General features: G+C 44.7%; 2 protein-coding genes across 16 annotated transcripts in view; one reads left to right on the top strand and one right to left on the bottom strand.

Annotated features, from left to right (window-relative positions):
- The window catches only part of FAAP100 (FA core complex associated protein 100), a 58,267-nt gene that overhangs the window by 21,061 nt on the left and 15,852 nt on the right, over positions 1 to 21,354 (top strand). For 3 of the 8 annotated variants that reach the window (XM_058166324.1, XM_058166323.1, XM_058166322.1), the window contains exons 8-10: positions 1,237 to 1,353; positions 3,598 to 3,684; positions 8,963 to 11,511. In XM_058166324.1, the coding sequence (XP_058022307.1) occupies positions 1,237 to 1,353; positions 3,598 to 3,684; positions 8,963 to 9,088 (330 nt within the window). In that variant the 3' untranslated portion in view covers positions 9,089 to 11,511. Of the gene's footprint in view, positions 1 to 1,236; positions 1,354 to 3,597; positions 3,685 to 8,962; positions 11,514 to 17,911; positions 18,060 to 21,354 lie in introns of those variants that run through there. The other 5 variants (XM_058166329.1, XM_058166328.1, XM_058166327.1 and 2 more) reach the window with 4 other exon arrangements.
- FSCN2 (fascin actin-bundling protein 2, retinal) overlaps positions 18,037 to 21,354 on the bottom strand; it is a 76,981-nt gene continuing 73,663 nt past the window's right edge. For all 8 annotated transcript variants that reach the window (XM_058166335.1, XM_058166333.1, XM_058166334.1 and 5 more), the window contains 2 exons: positions 20,251 to 20,418; positions 18,037 to 18,242 (listed from right to left, as the gene is read on the bottom strand). In XM_058166335.1, the coding sequence (XP_058022318.1) occupies positions 18,037 to 18,242; positions 20,251 to 20,418 (374 nt within the window). The remainder of the gene's footprint in view (positions 18,243 to 20,250; positions 20,419 to 21,354) is intronic.

Below are 21,354 nucleotides of genomic sequence, written 5' to 3'. Positions count from 1 at the left end.
CACACGCGTGCATGCATGCCTATCACTTGCACAATGGCACCTTTGTGCATGCATTCACCTGGCACTTGCATGAATGTCGCTTGGCACACACACTTGCCCGTTCACCACTTGCACAGTACTGGGCCACGGATCAGAGGTTGGGGACTCCTGTTTTAGTCCAATCCCCTGCAGGAAACACTATATCATTCTGGACAAATAGCACTCTTGGGCAGTCTACAATGTAAAAGCATATTGTCCCCCCCAACAATCTGGGTCCTCACTTTACCGACCTCAGCAGGATGGAAGGCTGAGTCAACCTTGAGCTGATCAGGATCGAACTCCTGGCAGTGGGTAGAGTTAGCCTGCAATACAGGTAGTCCTCGACTTACAACTACAATTGAGCTCAAAATTTCCATTGCTAAGCAAGACAGTTGTTAAGTGAATTTTGCCCAATTTTACAACCTTTTTTGTCATAATTGTTAAGCGGATCACTGCAGTTAAGTTAGTAACGTGGTTGTTAAGGGAATCTGGCTTCCCCATTGACTTTTGCTCGTCAGAAGGCCACAAAAAGTGATATCATGACCCCAAGACACTGAAACCATCATAAATACGAGGTAGTTGCCAAGCATCCAGAACTTTGATCATGTGACCATGGAGATGCTGCAGTGGTTGCAAGTGTGAAAAATGGTCAGAAGTCAGTTTTTTCAGTGCCATTGTAACGTCCAACGTTCCCGAAATGAACTGAGTCGGGGGCTGCTGCCTGTTTAAAATTTTCATTCTAATTTTTGCTACAGGTCAAACTGCATGCTACGAGCGTCAACGCAATGTAACCCTTTCAGTGAACTGGAAAAACCACTTTGGGAGGAGTCAGTTGACTGTCCTTTCATTCCAGTGACAGGTTCTCCAAGCATGCTACCTTAGCTTAAATTGGGGGCATAAATCATATAAATAAATATATTTGGAAAGGGATATTGTGCTTCCAGACAAAATAGCTCAGAACATGGAAGAAAGAGGGGAAAAAATGCATATAATAGTTACATGCTTGAAATGCTGTTTGGCCTTCCGTGCTCTTACATCAGGTGGAACCCTCCTCTCTTCCTCTCTCTTTTTCCTCTTTGAGCGTCAGTGGTGTGGAACAGTGATTATTTTCCCCTGTCAAATGAAAGCCATTTTTTAAAAAAATGATTGACACTTCCTTACTCTCAGTTTTGCTGCTCGGTGAAACTGGTGGCAGTGACATTCTTGTTTTCCTCCCAGGTGACTGTCAGTGACCTGAGCCCAGCAGGTCCTATCCAAGCTGTGGAGATTGTCATCCAGGGCTCTCCACTGGTGAACATGTGTCAACTGCATCATGCTGTGGTTCGGCGCATTCAGGTATGTGCTGTGGCAGAGTGAAAGAAGGCAGGATGTTTGCCTATTATATCCCGAAAACTTTGGTTGCACAAACAAGATAGGGGTTTAGGTTGCAATCCAGCAGGAGGTGGGGCTGTATGGTATTTTTTCTGTTGCCCTGCCCTAAAATCTGGGCTGATTTGTGAAATAGTCTTGAGGCCACCTAGGCTTCCTCTCTCTTAAGAAAGGGAATGAATGTTCCATAGTCCTCATCAGAAGTGGGATTCACTTCCCATACCGGTTCGCAAATGTGAGCACACGCGCCACCTCTACGCATGTGCACGGCCTTCTGCGCATACGCAGTAGTCGTGCATTACATCCGGGTGTGTGGGCGGAGCCTCCCGCAGTCCCCGCTACCGGTTCGCACGATCCAGACAGAACTGGCTGAATCCTACCACTGGTCCTCATGTTAAGAAACAAAGGCTTTTGAGGGTTTTCTCTTATCATCCACCCCCAGCTACCTTGCAAAGGAGATGGCACCATAAAAAAATAATACATTTTTAAAATCGTGTAAGTTACCAAGGGAACAGAAGTAGGTGTGTGTGTGTGTTTTTTTTTTTTTTAATGTAGGCCTCTATACTGCTGGGAGTGTGTTATGGGTTCTTACCCCTGTGAAAGAACTGCTACAAATCTGGTGTTTTGGGGATGATAAAGAAAACATAAACTTTGACATGTCATTTGGGTGTCCTTAAGGCAGTGGTGAAATCTGAACCGGTTTACGACCAGTTTGCTGGTTGCACATGCTCGCTGCAGGTGCATGCACAGTGCGTACCATGCACCAAATGCAAGGTACACGCACACAGTGCATGCCAAAAGGAGGCATGGGGTAAGTAGAACAGCGTGCGGGGAGGGTGATCAGCTGTGGCACACAATCTTTTTTTTTTACTTTTAAAAGCATTTTTTACAACCTATTCGGCTGAATAGGTTGTAAAAAATGCTTTTAAAAGATTAAAAAAAAAAGGTTCTGACGATCCCAGCTGAGCTGCCTGATCGTCAGAGCCTTTTTTTTTTAACCTTTAAAAGCATTTTTTTAAAAGAAGCAGCAAGCAGGAAAGCAGGTGACCGGGCATTGGGTGGGCATGGGTGGGGGCCCCAGGGATTTTTGCTACCAATTCTCCGAACCACCCACCACCCTGGCTACCAGATTGGCCAATACGGTCCGAACTGGGAGCATTTCACCCCTGCCTTAAGGTTTCATGAATGAGAGGTGGGAATGACAGCATGTCCTAAAGAGAGGGAGAACAGGAAACCCAGAAATGCTGAGCCTAATCCTTTAGGAGTTTGTTAGGCCATCACCACTTCACATTCAAAAAGCACAAGAGGTCAGATTTGAAGACCTAGTAGTCGGATTTTTCACCTTGCCCTGGCATTTATTTTCTTGATTTCACTCATTTACATACTCGGCTCATTCATCAATGAGTAGTAACAATGAATAAATAACAATTAGGACCAATAGCATTATAGAATTACAATATCAAAAAGTTTATTTATTTTATTTATTTATTTTGTCACACAGTATATATAAGCATAAGCATGAAATTACTATACAATATATAAGCATATATATAAGTATGAGTATGTAATAACTATATTAATTGGATATAACGAAAAGAAACAATAGGACAGGAACGGTAGGCACGCTTATGCTCTTATGCACGCCCCTTACAGACCCTTTAGGAATGGGTTGAGGTCAATAGTAGATAGTCTTTGGTTAAAGCTTTGAGGATTTTGGGAAGAGACCACAGAGTCAGGTAGTTTATTCCAAGCATTAGCAACTGTTATTGAAGTCATATTTTCTTTAATCTTTAATATTAATACATAATAAATAAATAATAAATATTAATATTTAATATTTTCTGCAATCAAGAAAAGTGGAGTAAAAATGTTTTAATTATACATAAAGATAAATGGTGTCAATAATGAAGCATGGCAAATAGGAAAGGAAAGATAGGAAAGAAGGCTATGTTTCAATTTTTTTCTCAAAGCATGACAAAGAAGAAGCCAGCTGGACCGATTTGGGAAGGAAATTCCAGAGTGTTGACAACGCCACCAAGGACTGTAGATGCTTTCCCTATTTAATTGTAGGCAGGCTTCCTTTGGGGCTAGCACACAAACAAGGCCCTTGTCTGCAGAGTATAGACCCTGGATGGGACCATATGGAAGAAACCATTGCTTCAAACAGGAGGGGTTTAAGCAGTCCTGTTTGTTTTGATCTGATTAACACAGGCTCTGATTTTGGAACAAGCTGCCCAGGATTCTTCTCCCCCAGATATCAGAGTGCAGTATCTCCAACAGATCCAAGCCAACCACGAGGTAAGCAGCTACCCAGACTCAAGACACTGGAGGAAGCAAATGTGCATTGCAGACTTTGTTCAAGCTGGCTGTGGGAGAACTTCAACCACCTGCCATTTGCTGAACTCCGTGATTTCATAGTACAGGTCGTCCTTGCTTAACAACTCTTAACGGGACTGAAGTTTCTGTCCCTAAGCAAAGTGTTGGGTGAAACATCTTACAACCACACTGCTTAGTGAAGGCAGTTCCAGTAGTCCTGGTTGTTAGGCAAGGACTGTGCAGTCATTAGGAGGGGACCTCAAAATTTTCCTGCCCTGCTGGCTCACCTCCATTTCAGTTCCCCCATCTATTTATGTTTCCCAGAAAATAAGACACAAGCAGAAAATAAGCCCTAGCACGATTTTTCAGGATGCTCATAATATAAGCCCTACCCCCCAAGATAAGCTCCAGTTAAGATCCTCAACTGGATGGACACATTTAGTAACGTATTTCTCTGAAAATGAGACCTAACCAGAAAATAAGACCTAATGCGTCTTTTGGAGCAAAAAATAATATAAGACCCGGTCTTATTTTCAGGGAATCAATCAATCAATCTATCTATCTATCTATCTATCTATCTATCTATCTATCTATCTATCTATCTATCTATCTATCTATCCATCCATCCATCCATCCATCCATCCTTCTATCTATCTATCCAGCCATCCAGCTATCTTTCTATCTATCTATTTATCTATCTATTTATCTATCTATCTATCTATCTATCTATCTATCTATCTATTTATCTATCTATTTATCTATCTATCTATCTATCTATCATCTATCTATCTATCTATCATCTATCTTTCCTCCATCTCTGTTCTTTTGGCACTGGAGGAAGAAGATCAGAGGGAAGGGCAGCAGGGATAGGTGGCAATGGCAGAGTGCAGGGCAGCCAAAAGGACAGAGATGTGGGGGGGAGGAAATAGGAGTTGGGGAGAGTTGAAGTGCACACTGCTGTTGTAAATGCAGGCAGGCTGCCAAATATCTGAATTTTGTTTATGTGACTGTGGGTGGCGGGGACCTATGACAGCTATAAATACAAAGACTGGTTGTAACTACCATTTCTTCATTTGTTCAAATCCATCTTTGAATGGTTGCTAAATGAATGGTCAATAAGCAAGGACGGCCACATTTGTTTTTAGCCACTCTATTAAAATTGGAGAGGCTGAACATCTTAAGTTTCAGAATCTGGCTTGACAGAGCCAATGAGGGAATGAATTTACAGCTTCTTCCATAGTTGTTGACTGCCTCACCCAGTCTTGAATCAGTTGTGTTCATTCTGTTTATGTGTTCCATAATTTGATTAGTGATACCATTCTTTCCTTCCCTGCCTTAGCCCAGAGCTAAAAACAGACATTCCTATAAAGCATGACCCACGATTTCACAATGGAACCTTTTATGCAACTGAAGAATTCACTTGAGGGTTGAGTTTTGTCTTGTCACTTTTCTCCCTGTCCCCAAATCGTGGAAATACACACTGCCCACCCTGGGTTTATGTAGAGCATCCGAATAGCTCTTCTCCCTCAGGACAAGGTGCATTTTAATCCAGTACTATGTTTCCCACAGCAGCCAATAAGATGCCTCTGGTATGCTCACAGCAGTGGTGAAATCTGAACCGGTTTACTACCGGTTCACGGGCTGCGCATGCATACTGCGCACCACGCACCAAATGTGAACTGCGCACGCAGTGCACACCAAAAGGAGGCATGAGGTAAGTCAGCTGTGGCATGCAATCTTTTTTTTTTTACTTTTAAAAGCATTTTTTTACAACCTATTTGGCCGAATAGGTTGTAAGAAAATGCTTTTAAAAGTAAAAAAAAAGGCTCTGGCGATCGTGCGGCTCAGCTGTGATCGTCAGAGCCTTTTTTTTTTAACCTGTTAAAAGCATTTTTTACAACCTATTCCTACCATTCGAGCGGGAAAAGCGAGCAAACCGGAAAGAAGCGGCAAGCAGGCGACCGGGCAATTGGGTGGGCATGGGCGGGGGGTGGTGGCATTTTTGCTACTGGTTCTCCAAGCCACCCGCCACCATTGCTACAGGATCGGCCGATCTGGTCTGAACCGGGAGAATTTCATCCCTGGCTCACAGGCATGAGACGATTCAGGCTGGGACTCCCATCACTAAGCGAGGAGGTCATTACATGAGTCACACCCCATTTTACAAGCTTTTTGCTGTGGTCATTAAGTGAATCACGTGGTCATTAAGCAAACCTTTTTCCCCGCATCAACTTTGCTTGTCAGAAGGAAGATTGCAAAGGTTGAAATAGTGAAGGTCACGTGGCCCTGGGACGCTCCAGCCATTGTAAATACTTGTTGGTTGTGAGGTGCCTGAATTTTTGAGGGCCGGTTTCATAAATCACTTTTTCCACTGCTGCCGTAACTTCGAACGGTCACTAAATAAATGATAAGTTGCGGACTACCTATATTTTGTCCTCACAACTTTCAGACCAATCGAAGTCGATTGGGCTGAAAGACGACTGATCGGATTAAAATTCCTCTGCAGTTGATAGTTTTGAGCCCTGCTTTCCCCAATATCTACTCTTTGGATCTAATAGCCTTAGATCTGTCCTCGATCAATTTACCCTCTCACATTACAGACCGCCAGCTAGTGAGCCTCACCACTTCTTGCAATAGATTTCACAGATTAATTATGCAAATAACACATTCATTCTGAGCCATCTGTGGTCTACGAGTAGCCACGGAGTTAATTTCTGTCCAGGCCATTAAATTCTAGCAGCCGATTTTAGAATCGATGTTCTCAGCTCGAAAGATATTCTTAGCTTTTTACTGCAAACCAATTAATACTCATCCAGAAAAGCTGGAGGGAGAGGGAGAAAAATCCAGTAAATAGCACCTTCCCCCTAGTATAAACTGAAGAGAGGGATAATTTAAAACCTCACCAGCACAGCTGCCAAGGGTTCCCCCACCGAGACATCTTTGATGGTCTGCCAAAACTCTGGACTCTCCTAATTTGTCCAGCTGGGGAGGGTTTTTGGGTTTTTTTGCTTTCTGTTTGGAAGGGATTCTTTCAGCCCAGCTCTAGAAAAAAAAATAGAAAGGAAAGTGCTTTGGATCTTCCTGTATGAAAGCCAGAAGCCCTGACCATTACAAATTCTGCCAATCCTGAAACACAGAAGAGCTGCAGAACCACACAATCTTGTGCAGGGAGAAAGATTTAATGGGAAATCCTTCTTTTGAATTGAATAGGTATAACCTTGCTTAACTAGCACAGTTGCAACCAGCAACTCCATCACTAACCACTGCGGTCATTAAGCAAGACATCACGTGCCCACGTTTTTTTTTCTTTTTATTTCTGGCTTCTCTATTGACTCTGCTTGTTAGAAGCCAGCTGTGAAGCACACGAATGGCGATCCCATCACAAGATGCTTTGATGGTTGTATGAACAAGGACCAATCATAAAGTTACTTTTTAGGCACCATCGTAATTTTAAATGGTCACTAAATGGGGCAGTCGTTAAAGTAAAGACCATCTGTATGGTGCATCAGTCTGTATCACCAGATTCTAGGTAGTGTATAAAAACGTAAAAGTAAAAAATACAAAAAAACAGTATCAATGTCGTGTCCCACTCCTTTTCTGACGGCCAGGTCGGGGAAGTCCGTATCAAGCGTGCCTCTGCAGCTCTGCCAAAGTCCTATCAGAGTCCTCAGGGCAGGCAGGAATCCAAGATGTGACTTCAGCAATCCAGATTAGACTTTGCCTGACTCAGAGAATGCCAGAAAGCAGATCCTTTATATAGGCAATGGGGTGTGGCTCCATGACTCAGCACTTATCCAGGCCTGCCCCTCCCTTCCTTTTGCTGACGTTGCCTCTCCATTCTCCAGAAGCGAGGATCTGTCCACTGCATCATTTCGTCCCCAGCTGCCAGTAATCCCAGCTCGTGGCTGGCTTCAGGCACATGCTATCGGAGGGAGGTTTGTTTGCTCAGTTTCTCCGGGCATGGTGCCAGGCCTGGGGGCTGGAGGCATGCCAGGACATTCTCCTGTACTATCAGTGTCTGGCAGGAGATGAGAAGGGCCCGGCTGCGGCGAGGGGGGCGAGCGAGGCACAACAATCAACTTGCCCTGCAAAACAAAAAACACAATATCACACCCCCCAAAAAAGAAAAAGTGGCAGACCCATCACCATTAAGTTTTGAAAGCCCACCTGTATGAAATTATTTTCAAAGCCTTGCAAAATGTTAGCACCAAATGGGGCATTTCTGTCTTCCGAGGCAACATGTTGCAGAATGAGTAGGATACATCACAAAAGACCTGTGATGGGGCTGCCAGATTTTGAACAAGCCCTCATTAGATGACTTGACAGGACAAGCAGGAACATCCTGGAGACCACACTCCCTGCTGAGCATAGAACAATGTTATAAGCAGCTTTATAGGTAACTAATAGAATGCCTGAAAAATAGGAGCTGCGTTCCGAGGTGTCTTCGAAGGGCAGCCCCAAATTAAGTGCATTTTAGAAATTGGCTGTTTGGGGAAGGAGGGCTTAGAAAAGCCATGTTCTCTAGTGCAGGGGTCTCAACCTTAGCAACTTTAAGACTTGTGGACTTCAACTCCCAGAATTCTGGGAGTTGAAGTCCACAAGTCTTAAAGTTGCCAAGGTTGGAGACCTCTGCTCTAATGGGGCATGAGCCTGCCAGCAAAGGCAGCCATTTTGGGGAAGCTTGTTGATCAGTCACTGGTCTAATCAAGGAGAGAAGCAACCTAGAACTAAGGAGAAATTTCCTGACAATTAGAACAATTAAACAGTGGAACAACTTGCCTGCAGAAGTTGTAAGTGCTCCAACACTGGGGCAGGGGGGTTAAAGAAGAAATTGGACAACCATTTGTCTGAAATGGTATAGGGTCTCCTGCTTGAGCAGGGGGTAGGACTAGAAGACCTCCAAGGTCCCTTCCAGCTCTATTGTTCTGATCTGTTCACAAGAAATGATAATTCTACACAACAATCTTTTTGGCATGGAATAGATCGAAAGAGGTCAAATGTAGGATCTAGCCTTTCAGAGATTGCTCGTTTTGAAGTCCACGTTGCACCTGAGTTCTCCCCAGTGCTTTCAGAAATGCCCAAAGCCTTCCATTTTATCAAAACGTAAAAGACTTTTTTCCCTGATTTATTCCATCCATTTCATCAGGAACTTTTCCCCACTGCTCTTGATGACCTTGGATTATGGGATTCCTGCCTGAACAGGGGGTTGGACTTGAAGATCTCCAAGGTCCCTTCCAATTCTGTTATTCTGTTCTGCTAGATGCTGTTAAAGGAAGCCCAGTCCCTCCGGGATAACTTGTGTCTGGGGAATGATTCGGATGCAACAGTGGAGAAGCTTCTTCAGGTTTACCAGCAGCTGCGCAACCCCAGCCTTGTGGTCCTGTGAGTGTCAAGCAGCGACACCCCTCGGAGGATCCCACTGCCGCCTCTGCCCAGAGCTGGTGGATGAAGGGAGCAGCAGGCTGTGCACTTTCTGGACAGGAGGCTGAAGCAGGGGCGTGGCAGAGAAGGGGTGGAGGATCCCAACAGGAACACCCCGGCTCCTCTGGAGACTGAAGGATCAGGGGCCAAGCTTTCTCCTGCAATCCCCAATCCTCTTCCCTTTGAACACAACTAGCTCCCCCGCCCACCCTCCCTAGGCTCCGTATTTTATGCCCACCCTGGACGGGCGCCTGGTTGCATTGTGACGCTCTTCACACGCAGGCAGGTGGTCCGGGTCCTTGTGTGCACGTGCGTGCAGAGATGCCCAGGTGCATGTATGTAATTTGGATGGCTAGCAAGACGCTCTCGTGGCTGAGGGTGGTGTGTTGTGGATTACCCTCGATGTCGTTAGTTTAGCTTTTCTCGCTTTTGGTGGCACTTAAGGTTGCTGTGGCAGGCAAGTCTGGTGAGTTGTCGGTGGGGAAGGGAGGGGGAGATTTTGCTGGAAATGCAACGCCTTTTGGTTCATTCCGAGCAGCAGCAGCAGCAGCCGCCATCATCACCACCACCAAAGGGCTATGCTTCTAGCTGTGTCACATTTTTTCAGAAAACACTGTGGAAAAACAGGCTGTCACATACCTAGGTAACTCAGGGGGTGCTCTTAGTACGGCATCCCTTTTTCTAATGGGACATTTTGCTCCTTTTTCCAATATGTTTCCTTTCTATAAACGACTTGCTTGTCAATTTCCAAGGCAGAGACTCCTGCAGACTCGTGTATATGTGTGTGCTAACCCTTCTTTGCTTCTCAAGGGGCTTGTATTGATGGGAAAATATCCAGCGTTTGTCAAGCTGTTAGCTCCTGGGATAGCCCTCCCTTGCTGGGAAGTCCAGTCTTCCTTTCCCTTCCCCTCCCCTCCCCTGGCAGCTTGGGGGCTTTGCCTGCTGCCTCCCTGCTGAGCTAATGCAGCATCTGTTTTAAAAGCTGCCTCCTCCTGATGAATAATTGAAAAGCCACACCACCAGCACTCACCGGCTGGCACTAAAGGCCATTAGGAAACACACCATCGCTCAGGGGTGAAGGCTGCCATGCACTTTCCTCTTGTCCAATCTGGAATAATTGATGTCATGGCTGCCCTCTGCCCTCGGTGAAAATCCTCACCTTGAATCCCGGAGCCCTTTCGAGGCAGATGGGGCTGCCCTCCCCTCCCATCCCCATGCGGCCCTTTCCCTTGTAGTTACCAGGTCAGCCTGAAAATTTTAAAATGGGGGAGGGGGAGAGAGAGCTGCTACCACCCACAGGGGAAATGCCTGCTTTGTGTTTGGGAGGCTGTCCAAAGCCCTGTTTCTTGAATCTCAGGATGCCCCTCGCCTGACCTTTCCCCGATAGAGGCAAGGGCCGGGCTGTCCAAGCAGCAGCAGCTGAAGCTTCCTTGAGGGAGCCCTCTTTTTTTTCTTTTCTTTTCAGAAGCTGCAGTTTTCCCCTGCTTACCTAGCCGTGTCAGGCTCCATAAATACACTCACACGCATCTATGTAATTAACCTTCCAAAATGAAGGTTAAGCGAACCTTTGCTGCTCAAGGCTTGGGAATAGGTATTGAGCGGAAGGAGGAGATATGCCGCTCCTTCCCCCATCCCTCCTTTTCTAATTTCTCTTAATATATTGGAATTCAGGGGGATGCTCCTGCTCCTCCTTCACCTGAACCCCTGTAATCATGGAGTGCTCCACCAGTGACACTTGCAAGGATTTTGTGTGGCGGGGGGAGGGAGCAGGCAGCTCTGCTGTGTCTGAGTGGGAACCAAATAGTGAACAGTCCCAGCACCCTTCTTTGGAAGAATTCAGGTTTTGGTTACTGACAATGCTTGTGTGGACTGCGATTCCCTGCTCCAGTGTCCTCGCCTCCTGCTCAGCAAGTCCTGAGTGGAAGAATTGACAGGTCTGGGTCTCAGCCTCCCTGCAGTGCTAGCCTAATTGGATGCTGGCCAACAACCATTCAGTGCTGAACACGTATAGAGGGAGTACACACACACACACACCAGCTCCATGAGTAGCAGGAATTGGCCTTACAGACCATATCTGCTTGGAGAAAGTGTAGCTAGTGGGTATGGAAGCTGGAGAACCTAAGGAGAAACGAAGTTCCTAGTCACTGTGAGGAGGAGGCGGCTACTCCCAGGGCCTGGCTGGAATTGTTCTACTCAAAGAAAGGAAATCAAGCCCAGACTAATCAAGTCTCCAGACTCTATCACAGAATTCATCCTGGCACTCAAAATATAATCTCAGGATCCCGGTCAGAATACATGACTCCTACCTCATTTCCTTTCCTAGAAAGTATCCTGTTTGTTTATCATCAAGAGTGTCAGCCACACTTTCCTCAGCCAAACTGAGCTCTGATTTATCCCATACCCCCCCACCCCCCACTATACACATACCTTTAGGGCGATAAATTTGTAGAGCAGACGCACTTGTGTTTTCTCATTATGAATAATTGTGTACAATTCCTCTGCAAATCGCTGGGCTGGTCCTTCTGCATTAGGAATATAGTTGCACTACCCTCTTGCCGTCAGCAGAGGTCAATATGCCATTAACTCTGGGTTGCTTGGAGGGGATTTCTCTAAGGTCCATGGAAGCTGAAGCCAGATATGCCATTTTGGCTCTAAACTGAGAGGTCCTTAGCCAAGTGGGCCACAAGACCCACAGTATATTCTTGTTTAATTCTTGGGAATATGTCTCATGTTGATAATCCCAGGATCTGGTGACTTTATGGCAGAGCTTCTTTCGACACGGTTCTCTTGCCTCAGATATAGCAACATCACAGCTACCCAAACCATTTACTTGTCTTTTCCTCATTCTAGTGAGCTCTCTCTCCAACATCACACAAGCAGCAAATCCACTGGGATCAGCAGGAGTTTAAAAGCTCACCTGCTGCTCCTTGCCCAAGATCTCTCAGCAATTTTGAAGCCGCCTTCTGTCCAAATGCAATACGCTGAGCGCTTGCTTTTGTGTGTCTGAAAAACTAGCAGTGTGGTAGAGCTGTTATTTCCCCTGTGGCACAGATGCATTTCTTTCTTCTGCTATCTTTTTCCTATGCAGACTAACAAAACACATTATGTCTGCTCCCTGAAAAATGAGAATCTCTTCAAGCTCAAAACATACACACAAAAGAAGGGTGTTGTTTTTTTTATATTGATGTGGTGGAGTGTCTTTCCATAAGCCACATAAGTGTCTTATGGAACCCAAAACACATACAGATGGGTCCACGTGTTGCATTAAACATGACTTATTTCACCAAGATTTTTGGATTAAGGCTCACTTGACTGGGCTCACAGGACAGTTTTACAATTATATTTCCAAACCAGAGTGACCAGATTGATGAAATCTGCAACACTAAAGCTAGGTAACTCCCACTTGGATATATGTATGTTTCCCCAGTAAGGATGGTTTACAAAAGTACAGTTACATCCGACTTTAAATAGTATGGCTCAACACAGTGACTGAATCTACTTACATACTTGCTTTGCAGCAGCTTGGATAACGCCCAACTGCACTCGCATTGGTTGTGAATAATGCACAGATCAAACATTTTGCTCATGTCAAGATGGCTGGCTGCTGCAGAGAGGTGTCCTGGCTTTTTGATGAATGCCTACTATGGGTGCATCAATACATCATTTTGGTATTGTTCCCAATGCAATTAACAGATGTCAACTGTTATGTGGAAACAAGTGGGGGGGGGAGTTTCATAACATGAAAGCGTGCTGTGCTTAATAAGTTGTTTAAACCAAATATATCTGAGTCCCTACACGATTTTTCCTCTCTAATTAAGCGGGTCTTTCAAGCTTTCCCACGCACAAAAAAAAAAAATGGGCAGAGGCCTAACCCTGCATTAGCTCAGCAGTCATAACTTTCGCCCGAGTTGGCTGCTTTTCTTCTTTCTTTCATTGAAATTCGCGTCGAGCTTAAACTGGCGTTCACTGCCCATCTCCCGCAGGCGGGGGGAGCACCAGCGCCCATTCATCCTTTCGAAGCAAGGCCGGCGATTTACGAAGCCGGTCTCGCCCAGACGGAAGACCAGCCTCGCAATCCCACACTCCTGCAAAGGTCCCCGTCTGCCGGCGATGCCATTTTCTGGATTGGGGACTCGCCCCGCTGCCCAAACAACCGGCTCCCAGGGCGGATACGGGGGGGCGAGAAGGTAGCCGGGGGCAGGCGGCGCCGCGGTCCCCAGTGGGAGTCGCTGGTCCTCTCCGCAGCGCAGGCATGAAGCAGCAGCTCGCCGTTGGTTCAAGGAACGCGGCCACCCGTCACCTTGCGTGATTTGACGCTTAGCGACCGGAGCCACGGAGTTGCTTCTCTATGAATGAAGCGACGAACGTGCCTTTCCACCCCACAGATTGCACCCACCACCACCCCGCGCCCCATTCAAACCCTCACTTGGCTTTGGCGGCCAGAGGGCACATTGGACGCCTGTGTCGCTCGGTCTGTTTGCTCGGGGAAAAGGCTGGATTTTTTTTTTTAAAGGACACTGTGTTCTTTTTGCCTTTGATGTGAGACGGTTCGAGATAAGCGAGATTCGAAACTGCATAATTCCTCCTCATGTGCGGTTTCCTAACATCTGCGGCTGAATCTGGGGTCTAAAGTCTGTCGCTCTGTTTGCCTTATATGGCTCTGTCCGAACTTGCCCTGTTTCCTTTCCCTTCAGGGCAGGAAAAAAAATTGCCTTTATAAGGCCGTGGACAGCGTGGTGGGGGGGGAGAGGAAGAGGAGGAGGAGGAGGAGGCGATCTCGCCGTCGCCTTCTTTTGCAGCACAAAGGATTTCCGCTTCTCCTTCCGCGTCTTGTACTCGATCACCTGGTAGACCATCATTTGAATGTCTGCAGCCCCCGCCCACATTCCTCAAGCTGGAGAAGCCAATCGGGCCGCCTGGCTTACATTAAACTTAAACCCTAAATCGGCCAGGTTTCCACACACCCCCTCTCGCTTTCCCCGATCAAGTGTTTGTAACCTTTTCCCAGAAAGCTCGGAAGGTTTCCAAAGCTTGCGTGGCTTAGCGACCTTCACGTTGGCCCAATAGAAGCATTGCCCCAATATGACTTTTGAAGGAGAGGCTAAAGGACAACGAATTATTCCATACATTCATTCTTTCTCCCTCGCTCCCTCTCTATCTCTCTCACACACACAAAAGTGGCAGCTGCATTCTAAGGCAGGTGGTTTTTTTTCCTGGCTCCAGGGACCGCTTTGCTTACTTGCCTGAATTATTGTCAGGTACTTGAGAGAGGCCATTTTATTCCCCATGATGGAGCCTTGTTATGGGACCCTGTGGAAAACTTAAATGGCAGCTCTCGCTGGAGCACAGCTGCCCTCCAGATGAAATGCTGGCACCGAGACACCGCACAGTGGAGAGGATTTCTGCCCCTTTTTGTGTGCAATGCTGCATCCCTCTGTATATCCAGCCTTGAGTTAAAGGGATAAGAGTGGCTCTTAAAACACCGTGTATGAAATACGCTGAGTAAACTGTGCCAACTGAATAGTTTAGTTGGGTCAGAGTCCTGTTGCTCAAAATATGTGTCACAACCACCAATGTGTGACACCTGAAGGCACACAATTTATTGAGCTTTTTGACCCCCCATAGTAGGCCAACTATGGATAAATAAGTTTTTTTTTAATACATAGCATAAAGGTAAAAAATGATATATGCAGTGTTATCTTCATTTTAGATGTCAAAAAGGTTTTGTGGCTCTCAATGTTTTCTTTTCTGTGGGAAACGGGTCCAAATGGCTCTTTGAGTGTTTAAGGTTGCCGACCCCAGGCTAGGTATTCAGGAACTCCTTCTCAGGTCCATTAGAAGAAGATCTGGTTGATAATACCAGCACAAAGCATGGACTAGACTGGGTTAAATGTTTACAAAGAAGTTTCTGTTGCTTTACACTGTACACTTATAAATCAGGTGTGTAAGAAAGCGAAACAAGGAACCCCCAGGAATTGTACAGATAGTCCTTGCTTATTGCCCACTTATTTTGTGACTGTTGGAAGTTACCATGGAAATAACAAGATACCAGTTGAAAAAATAATGTCCTGACTAATTTATGACCATTTGAGACCTTCATAGTGTCCCTCGGTCACAATTTTGCCATTACAGGCAGTATGTGCTATCCTTTGAGTGATCTGTGTTTTATTTCTTTTATTCCCCTTTGCAAAACAGGGATATTGGAGAAGAAGGGATTGCAAGAGAATAAACTGTTTTGTTCTTTCATACATTGAAAGCAATGTGATCATACTGACAGCCTGGAGCTAGGAGCCACCAATGTGCTAAGCAAACTGCTTATACTATTCTCTTGAAATCTCTTTCTCTCCAATTTCTCTTGTGAGGAGAGAGGAGAAAGAAAACAAGTGATTTGACCCTTCTCCTGCCTGCAGAGCAGCAAGATGGGAGAGGAAGAGATTTCAAGACAGTAAGCTGTTCATTCTTCTACATACTGAAAGCAATAGAAAATGCTGGCAGCAGGAAAAGATCGGGCAAAGGAGAAACTGCCTACAAAAATCACTTGGTTCTTTTTCTCCCCATTCTCCTCACAAAGTGGAGAGATTGGAGAGAGATTTCAAGAGAGCACTGTAAACTGTTTGCATGGTGTTCTTGCCCCAAACTGTGTCATAATCTCATTGCTTTCTATGTGTACCAGACAGTAAGCAGGCACTGGAGCATTCCAAAGGGCAGGAGGGTGGGTAGGAGGCAAGCAACAGGTGAAGTTGTAAAACTGTGTGGTCTTGTCTCTTTCCAGCCAGAAAACACTGCCGTGGTCATCTGACTTCCCACTTAGCAACTGCTTCACTTAATGGCAGAGCTTCTGGCCCCAGTTAGGGTTGTTAAGTGAACATTACCTATATTTATTTATTTAAATCCATAGGCTGCCTCTTCAACCGCATCCACCCTCCCCCATCTTCCATCCATAATATAAATAGAGTACAAATCTACATGCAACTGAATTAACTATTCTGTTTTATGGGTCTGCATCTTTCTACAAACCACTGTAATTTTCTTCATCTTTATTGCAGTTTAATTTTTCTGGTTTTGAGCTGATGAGTTTTTAATGACTCTAAGTTGAAGAAGTAAATAGTAGTCTTGTTCTCAGATGCAAATATGCGCTCATACAGTACCTTTTGGACAACAAAATTAAAAAGCAAATCTGAAATATTCCTTTAGTATCCACACTCCTGCCTGTTTGTTGCCTTTGGATAATGCGAGTCTCTCCATTTCCAGTGGAGGGGGGAGGGAGTGTAGAAAGGCTGCTTCAACAGGAAGATTTCTGTTTTTGCCTGCACCGCATTAGCAATAGTGTTGCTTTACAATTGCTGTGCATTACTTTAAGAGTAAAAATAGAGAAAAGGGTGCAAAAAAAAAAAGAAATCTGGCAGAATGCTGTGAATTGTGAAACAATACAAACGTTCCAGCCAAAACTCACTCAGCCTCTGTTCTTTTGCTAAAGGCCTTTGCTTTTTCCAGTGCTGTGGAAGCAGGCCTATTCCATCAAGCAGGAGAAACTAGGGGAGCCGTGTCCATAGCATAGACAATGGTGTTGCATGACAGCTGTTGGGACAGGAAACTCCATTGAACCAGCATCCTTCCTTTTCAGGTTATTTGCGGAAGGGATGTCGGATATGGAGGCAGAGTAAAAGAGAGGCTGCTTCAATAACTGGACAGCCCTGGGCATTGAGAAAATTTCCTGAAGAGCAAGTCTTGGCTGTAAAATTAATCCTAACTCAGGAAAGAATTCCACAGCCCCAGCCCCCATTCTTCATATAAAAAAAGCTCATCCATCACTAATTTTTCTTCCTTTAAATCTTAGTCGATATTTTGCCCAAAACTCCATTTACTCCCCTTCTTGTCTTACCCCAGGGTTTTATTTTATTTAAAAAGCTTGCAACAGCTGGACCACCTCATTCTCCTCCTGCCAGGCGTTTCTGAGTGTGTTAGCTTCTAAACTATATCTTTGGCATCTACAGTAGAAGATACATTACATTTTATGCGTTTATTGCCTTTATTTCATCAGATTTGAAGCCCACTTTTTATAACAGCTCAAAGGGGTATACATAGTGTGCTCTCTCTCTCTTTCTCTCTGTTTTTCCTCTCAATACCACCCTGTGATATTTGGGCTGAGGGAACAGCCACACACCACCAAATTCCTTCCATCTTTGGGCTACAACCTCTTGACTCAGGATATTAAATGTGGGAAGGGCTTGATTCAAAAGTGCTGCTCCTAGAAACAAAAGTAATCTGGAAATACAGGGTATATTAAACATATTGCAGACCTTGACTGAAACTGCCAAGAGCAGAGAATATAGGAATGTCCTGGCCTATTGCTACTTAGCTTTAAAAGACCAGATTTTTAAGGGCCCGATAACTACACAAGCCTTTATTGTGTTGGGAATTGGGAGCACCCCTAACCTGTGTCTTCAATTATTGTATCTGGCTAAAAGGAGCTGACTTTCCACATCTGCAATGAATCCTGAAACTGTCGTGTCTCCTCTGTTTTGCATACCTACATTTTCTGGAATGTTGACATGCCTACATCAGATGTCTTGTAAGGTATGACACCTCTAGAGGAAAAAAAACAAGAATGCCCTAGGGAAACTGGAAGGGAAATACAACCCCTGTGACTTAGTCAGACACAGCACAGTAACCTCCTCCTAAGAGCCTTACTAGTGTGTCACTTCTAAACTTAGGCAAGGAAGACCAAAAAAAAAAATACCCCTAGGTGAAGAGGTTCTTCTATCTTGAGCCATCTTTTTCCTTGCAGGGTATGGAAGCTTAAGGCCCCTCGAGTCCAGGTGCCAGAACTCACCTTCCCCTCACGTGCCACTCAGTGTCCAGGCTTGGGCAACAGGCTGAGCCCTGGAGCATCTCAAGCCCTGTGGGAGGGGCTCAGTACTCCCAGAATGTTGCACAGTTTAGAGTATCGGCATCAGCCTGCAGGTTTCCAGCTGGGTCTCCTCGTAAGTATTTGCCATTCTTCCCTTTAATGGCCACCCGGCTGCACTCGCAGAACTCAAAGAAGAAGTCCTCAGACGTCTCACCATCGCTGCACACGGTGCCATTGCTAGCCACGTACCAGAACCTGTCATTGAGGCCTAGGAGCACCAAAGAGGCACAAGTCATTGGAGGGCGCATACAATGGAGTCACTTGGCCTTATTCATTCTAAACTCTTGCTTGGATGTCTCCCTGATGGTTTTTCTTATAGGGAAAACACATGCAAGTCAGAAGCCATAACGAAACAGGATCAATAGTGAAATCCCCCCCCGGTTCTATCCGGCTTGCCGAAACAGTAATGCTGGCGGTGGGAGGCTCCGCCCACCCACCGGGACGCCATTACACCCCGTATTTTAACTATCTGTGCATGCACAGAAGAGGCGCTCCTGCGTGGAAGCACATACAAACCAGTAGCGAAAGTAAGTGCATTTCACCACTGACCAGGATGTTCAAACTTTGCAAAGGGATGGTTGAAATATGAAAATGAGCACTGGTGTCAGGATGATGAGGTGATTATGAGGGTTTTTTAGAGTGTGGGGAGGGGGACTCTAAAGAGACAACATTTGTCCAGCTCTCTTATTCAACAACCAACACACTCAAGTTCACAATACAGAATCTAGAGTGCAGATGGTTCTACCATATGCAAGAACATGTTAGGAGAAGTGAAAATAAAAGCCATGTTAAAATAGCATGAAGCCCCAGGCTCCCTAATTAAAACACTAGCATATGCATCCTTTGCCAAGGCCAGTCCTCTGTTTAAATCTCTTCCAATTGAACAGCTGCCCATAGCTGCTCAAGGTAGAGGAATGAGATAAGACAACAAGGAGTTGCCCACCCCAGGTGGTAACTGCAAAATACAGCATGCAAAACACTCTCACTTGGTCACAATCTTCCCCCCAATACAGGATGAGTTGATTCCTATCACCATAATTATTTCCCAATGAGCATCCAGAAAGAAAAATGAACATGTGCAGTTTTGGGTTCTTTTGCAAACCAGTATCTTCTTTTCCTCACGTGGAGTGGAGGGTGGGGATGATGGAACAGTTGGAACAAGGGGGAAAAGTTTTCAGTCTCTTTCGTGTCTACCAACAGCAGCACAGCAGCTAACTATGATAGCCCAGAGATAGCTCCATATGGCAAGTCAGATGTGAGGCTCCCTTGTGATTTGGATAACTTTCCACAGTTTAATCTATTGTGTGAAATTAGCTGATGGATTGTAAAGATCTGCTCTATGTTAATTTTTTTAAATGTCGTGATGCTCTTAAACTGCCCATTAGAGCTGTTTCCCTTCCAGTTTTAATTTTCCTTCTTCCTATGGTCAGTAGCCTTTGACTGTTGATCATGTTCAGTTTTCATTAGGCCTTTTTCTTAAAATCTATTTCTCTACTTGTACAATACTTCCTTCTTGTGGATGATAATACAGGTGGACCTTGACTTACAACCACAATTGGCCCCAAAATTCCTGTAACTAAGTGAGACATTTGTTAAGTCACTCTTGTCCCCTTTTACAACCGTTCTTGCCACAGTTCAGTGAATCACTGCACTTATTACATTATTAACGTAGCTGTTAAGTGACTCTGGCTTCCCCATTGACTTTGCTTGTTGGAAGGTTGCAAAAGGGGATCACATGACCCTGGACAACGGCAACTGTGAGAAATAAAAGTAAGTTGCAAATGTCTTAATTTTGGTCCTATGGCCATGGGGATGCTGCAATGGTCATAAGTGTGAAAAATGGTCATAAATCACTTTTTTTCAGTGCTGTTGTAACTTCAGACAATCACTAAACAAATTGTTTTAAGTCGGGGACTACCTTTATTTTGCCTACAGAAGCACCGGCACATAGAACATTTAATAACTATTATTATACAGGGTAGGGATGAACTGTAGTCAACAAAATGGACATGTTTGCATGTGATTGTATATGGGACTTCAAAGCATAAACACTAAGCAACTTTTGAGTATACTAGTTTACACTCACATGCAGGAAGTGGCCCACTGTGTTTTATTTATGGCATGTGATTGATTGATTGATTGATTGATTGGTTGATTCACAGTGTTCCCCAGCTCCTTCTCTCTTCCAACCACCTAGTTTGCAGCCAACTAATTACCTTTGACCTGGTAAGCACCATCACTGAAATTGAGGTGGAAGACATCGTAGGTGGAACGGTTGGCATCCAACATGTTGGAGTTGCGATGGTAACAAACAAAGCCATGAGGCCCACGAAGAACTAGAATGGGTCGGTTGATCAGCTTGAGAACAAATTCTTCATCTTTCCCTGTGGCAACAACTGGAACTCAGTGCATTCTAAGGTTAATGAGACTACCATACCCCTGAAGAGCTAGGAAATCTAAAAAGGATATTTTACACAAATGAGTAGAAGGTTGCTCCCTTAGAAATGCCTGTTTCTAAGAACTTGTTCATGTGGCTATTTGGCAAACAGAAGGGAAGATTTTAAGTAAGGGCTATGAAGTTGGGGATTATTTTATAGTCTTATTTCTGCAAGTTCCTGCATCTGCCAAAATTCTAGAAATATTGAAGAATCTGCTTTTTTCCATGCTTGGGTAATCCAAATAGGATTGTCTCTTAATTCTGAGACTAAGTAAGTCTTGCTTTAGGATTCTCTTGTTAGCTAAAATTGTTTTCACATACAGGATGCATAACTATTTACCAATAAAAGAGCTCAAGGGTGTTCTAGAGTCAGCTCAAGAACACGATGTCCTCTTGTCAGCCTGCATTGAGCAGATAAGTCTCCTTTGATTTACCTGATCCAAACATCTGCTTTGCTAACTATGGCTTCAAAACTGGCTGATCAGGGTCTACCAACTCAAAGATAAGGTCCCCATATTTGCTAAACCAATGGTGCTTAGCCATGCTTGGTTCATGATGCCATTATTACCCAGGTTCAGATAACATGTTTAACTCAAAATAAGTATATATTGATAACATAATGTTTAACATACTGCTGAACACAGCTAGCATCTCTAGAAATAGACTGGGTTTCTTCTAGATTCCTTGGAAACTTCAGTTTTCTTCAATTCTCTATCTAGTTCTCCACTATTACACACAAAGACTTTTCAAGATCTATTCTGGCTCTTTCAAATCCCTCTTGATTTTTAAAAACCCCAAAGTTTATTGCTTGCAGTGGAGGACAGAGAGAAAGATAATGAGAGTATAGTCCACTGTATTTGGAGGGATCCATCCAGATTTATAC

Source organism: Ahaetulla prasina, chromosome 2, assembly GCF_028640845.1.
Source record: "Ahaetulla prasina isolate Xishuangbanna chromosome 2, ASM2864084v1, whole genome shotgun sequence".
In the NCBI taxonomy this organism is placed as follows: domain Eukaryota; kingdom Metazoa; phylum Chordata; class Lepidosauria; order Squamata; family Colubridae; genus Ahaetulla; species Ahaetulla prasina.
This window is presented reverse-complemented; position numbering and strand designations above follow the sequence as displayed.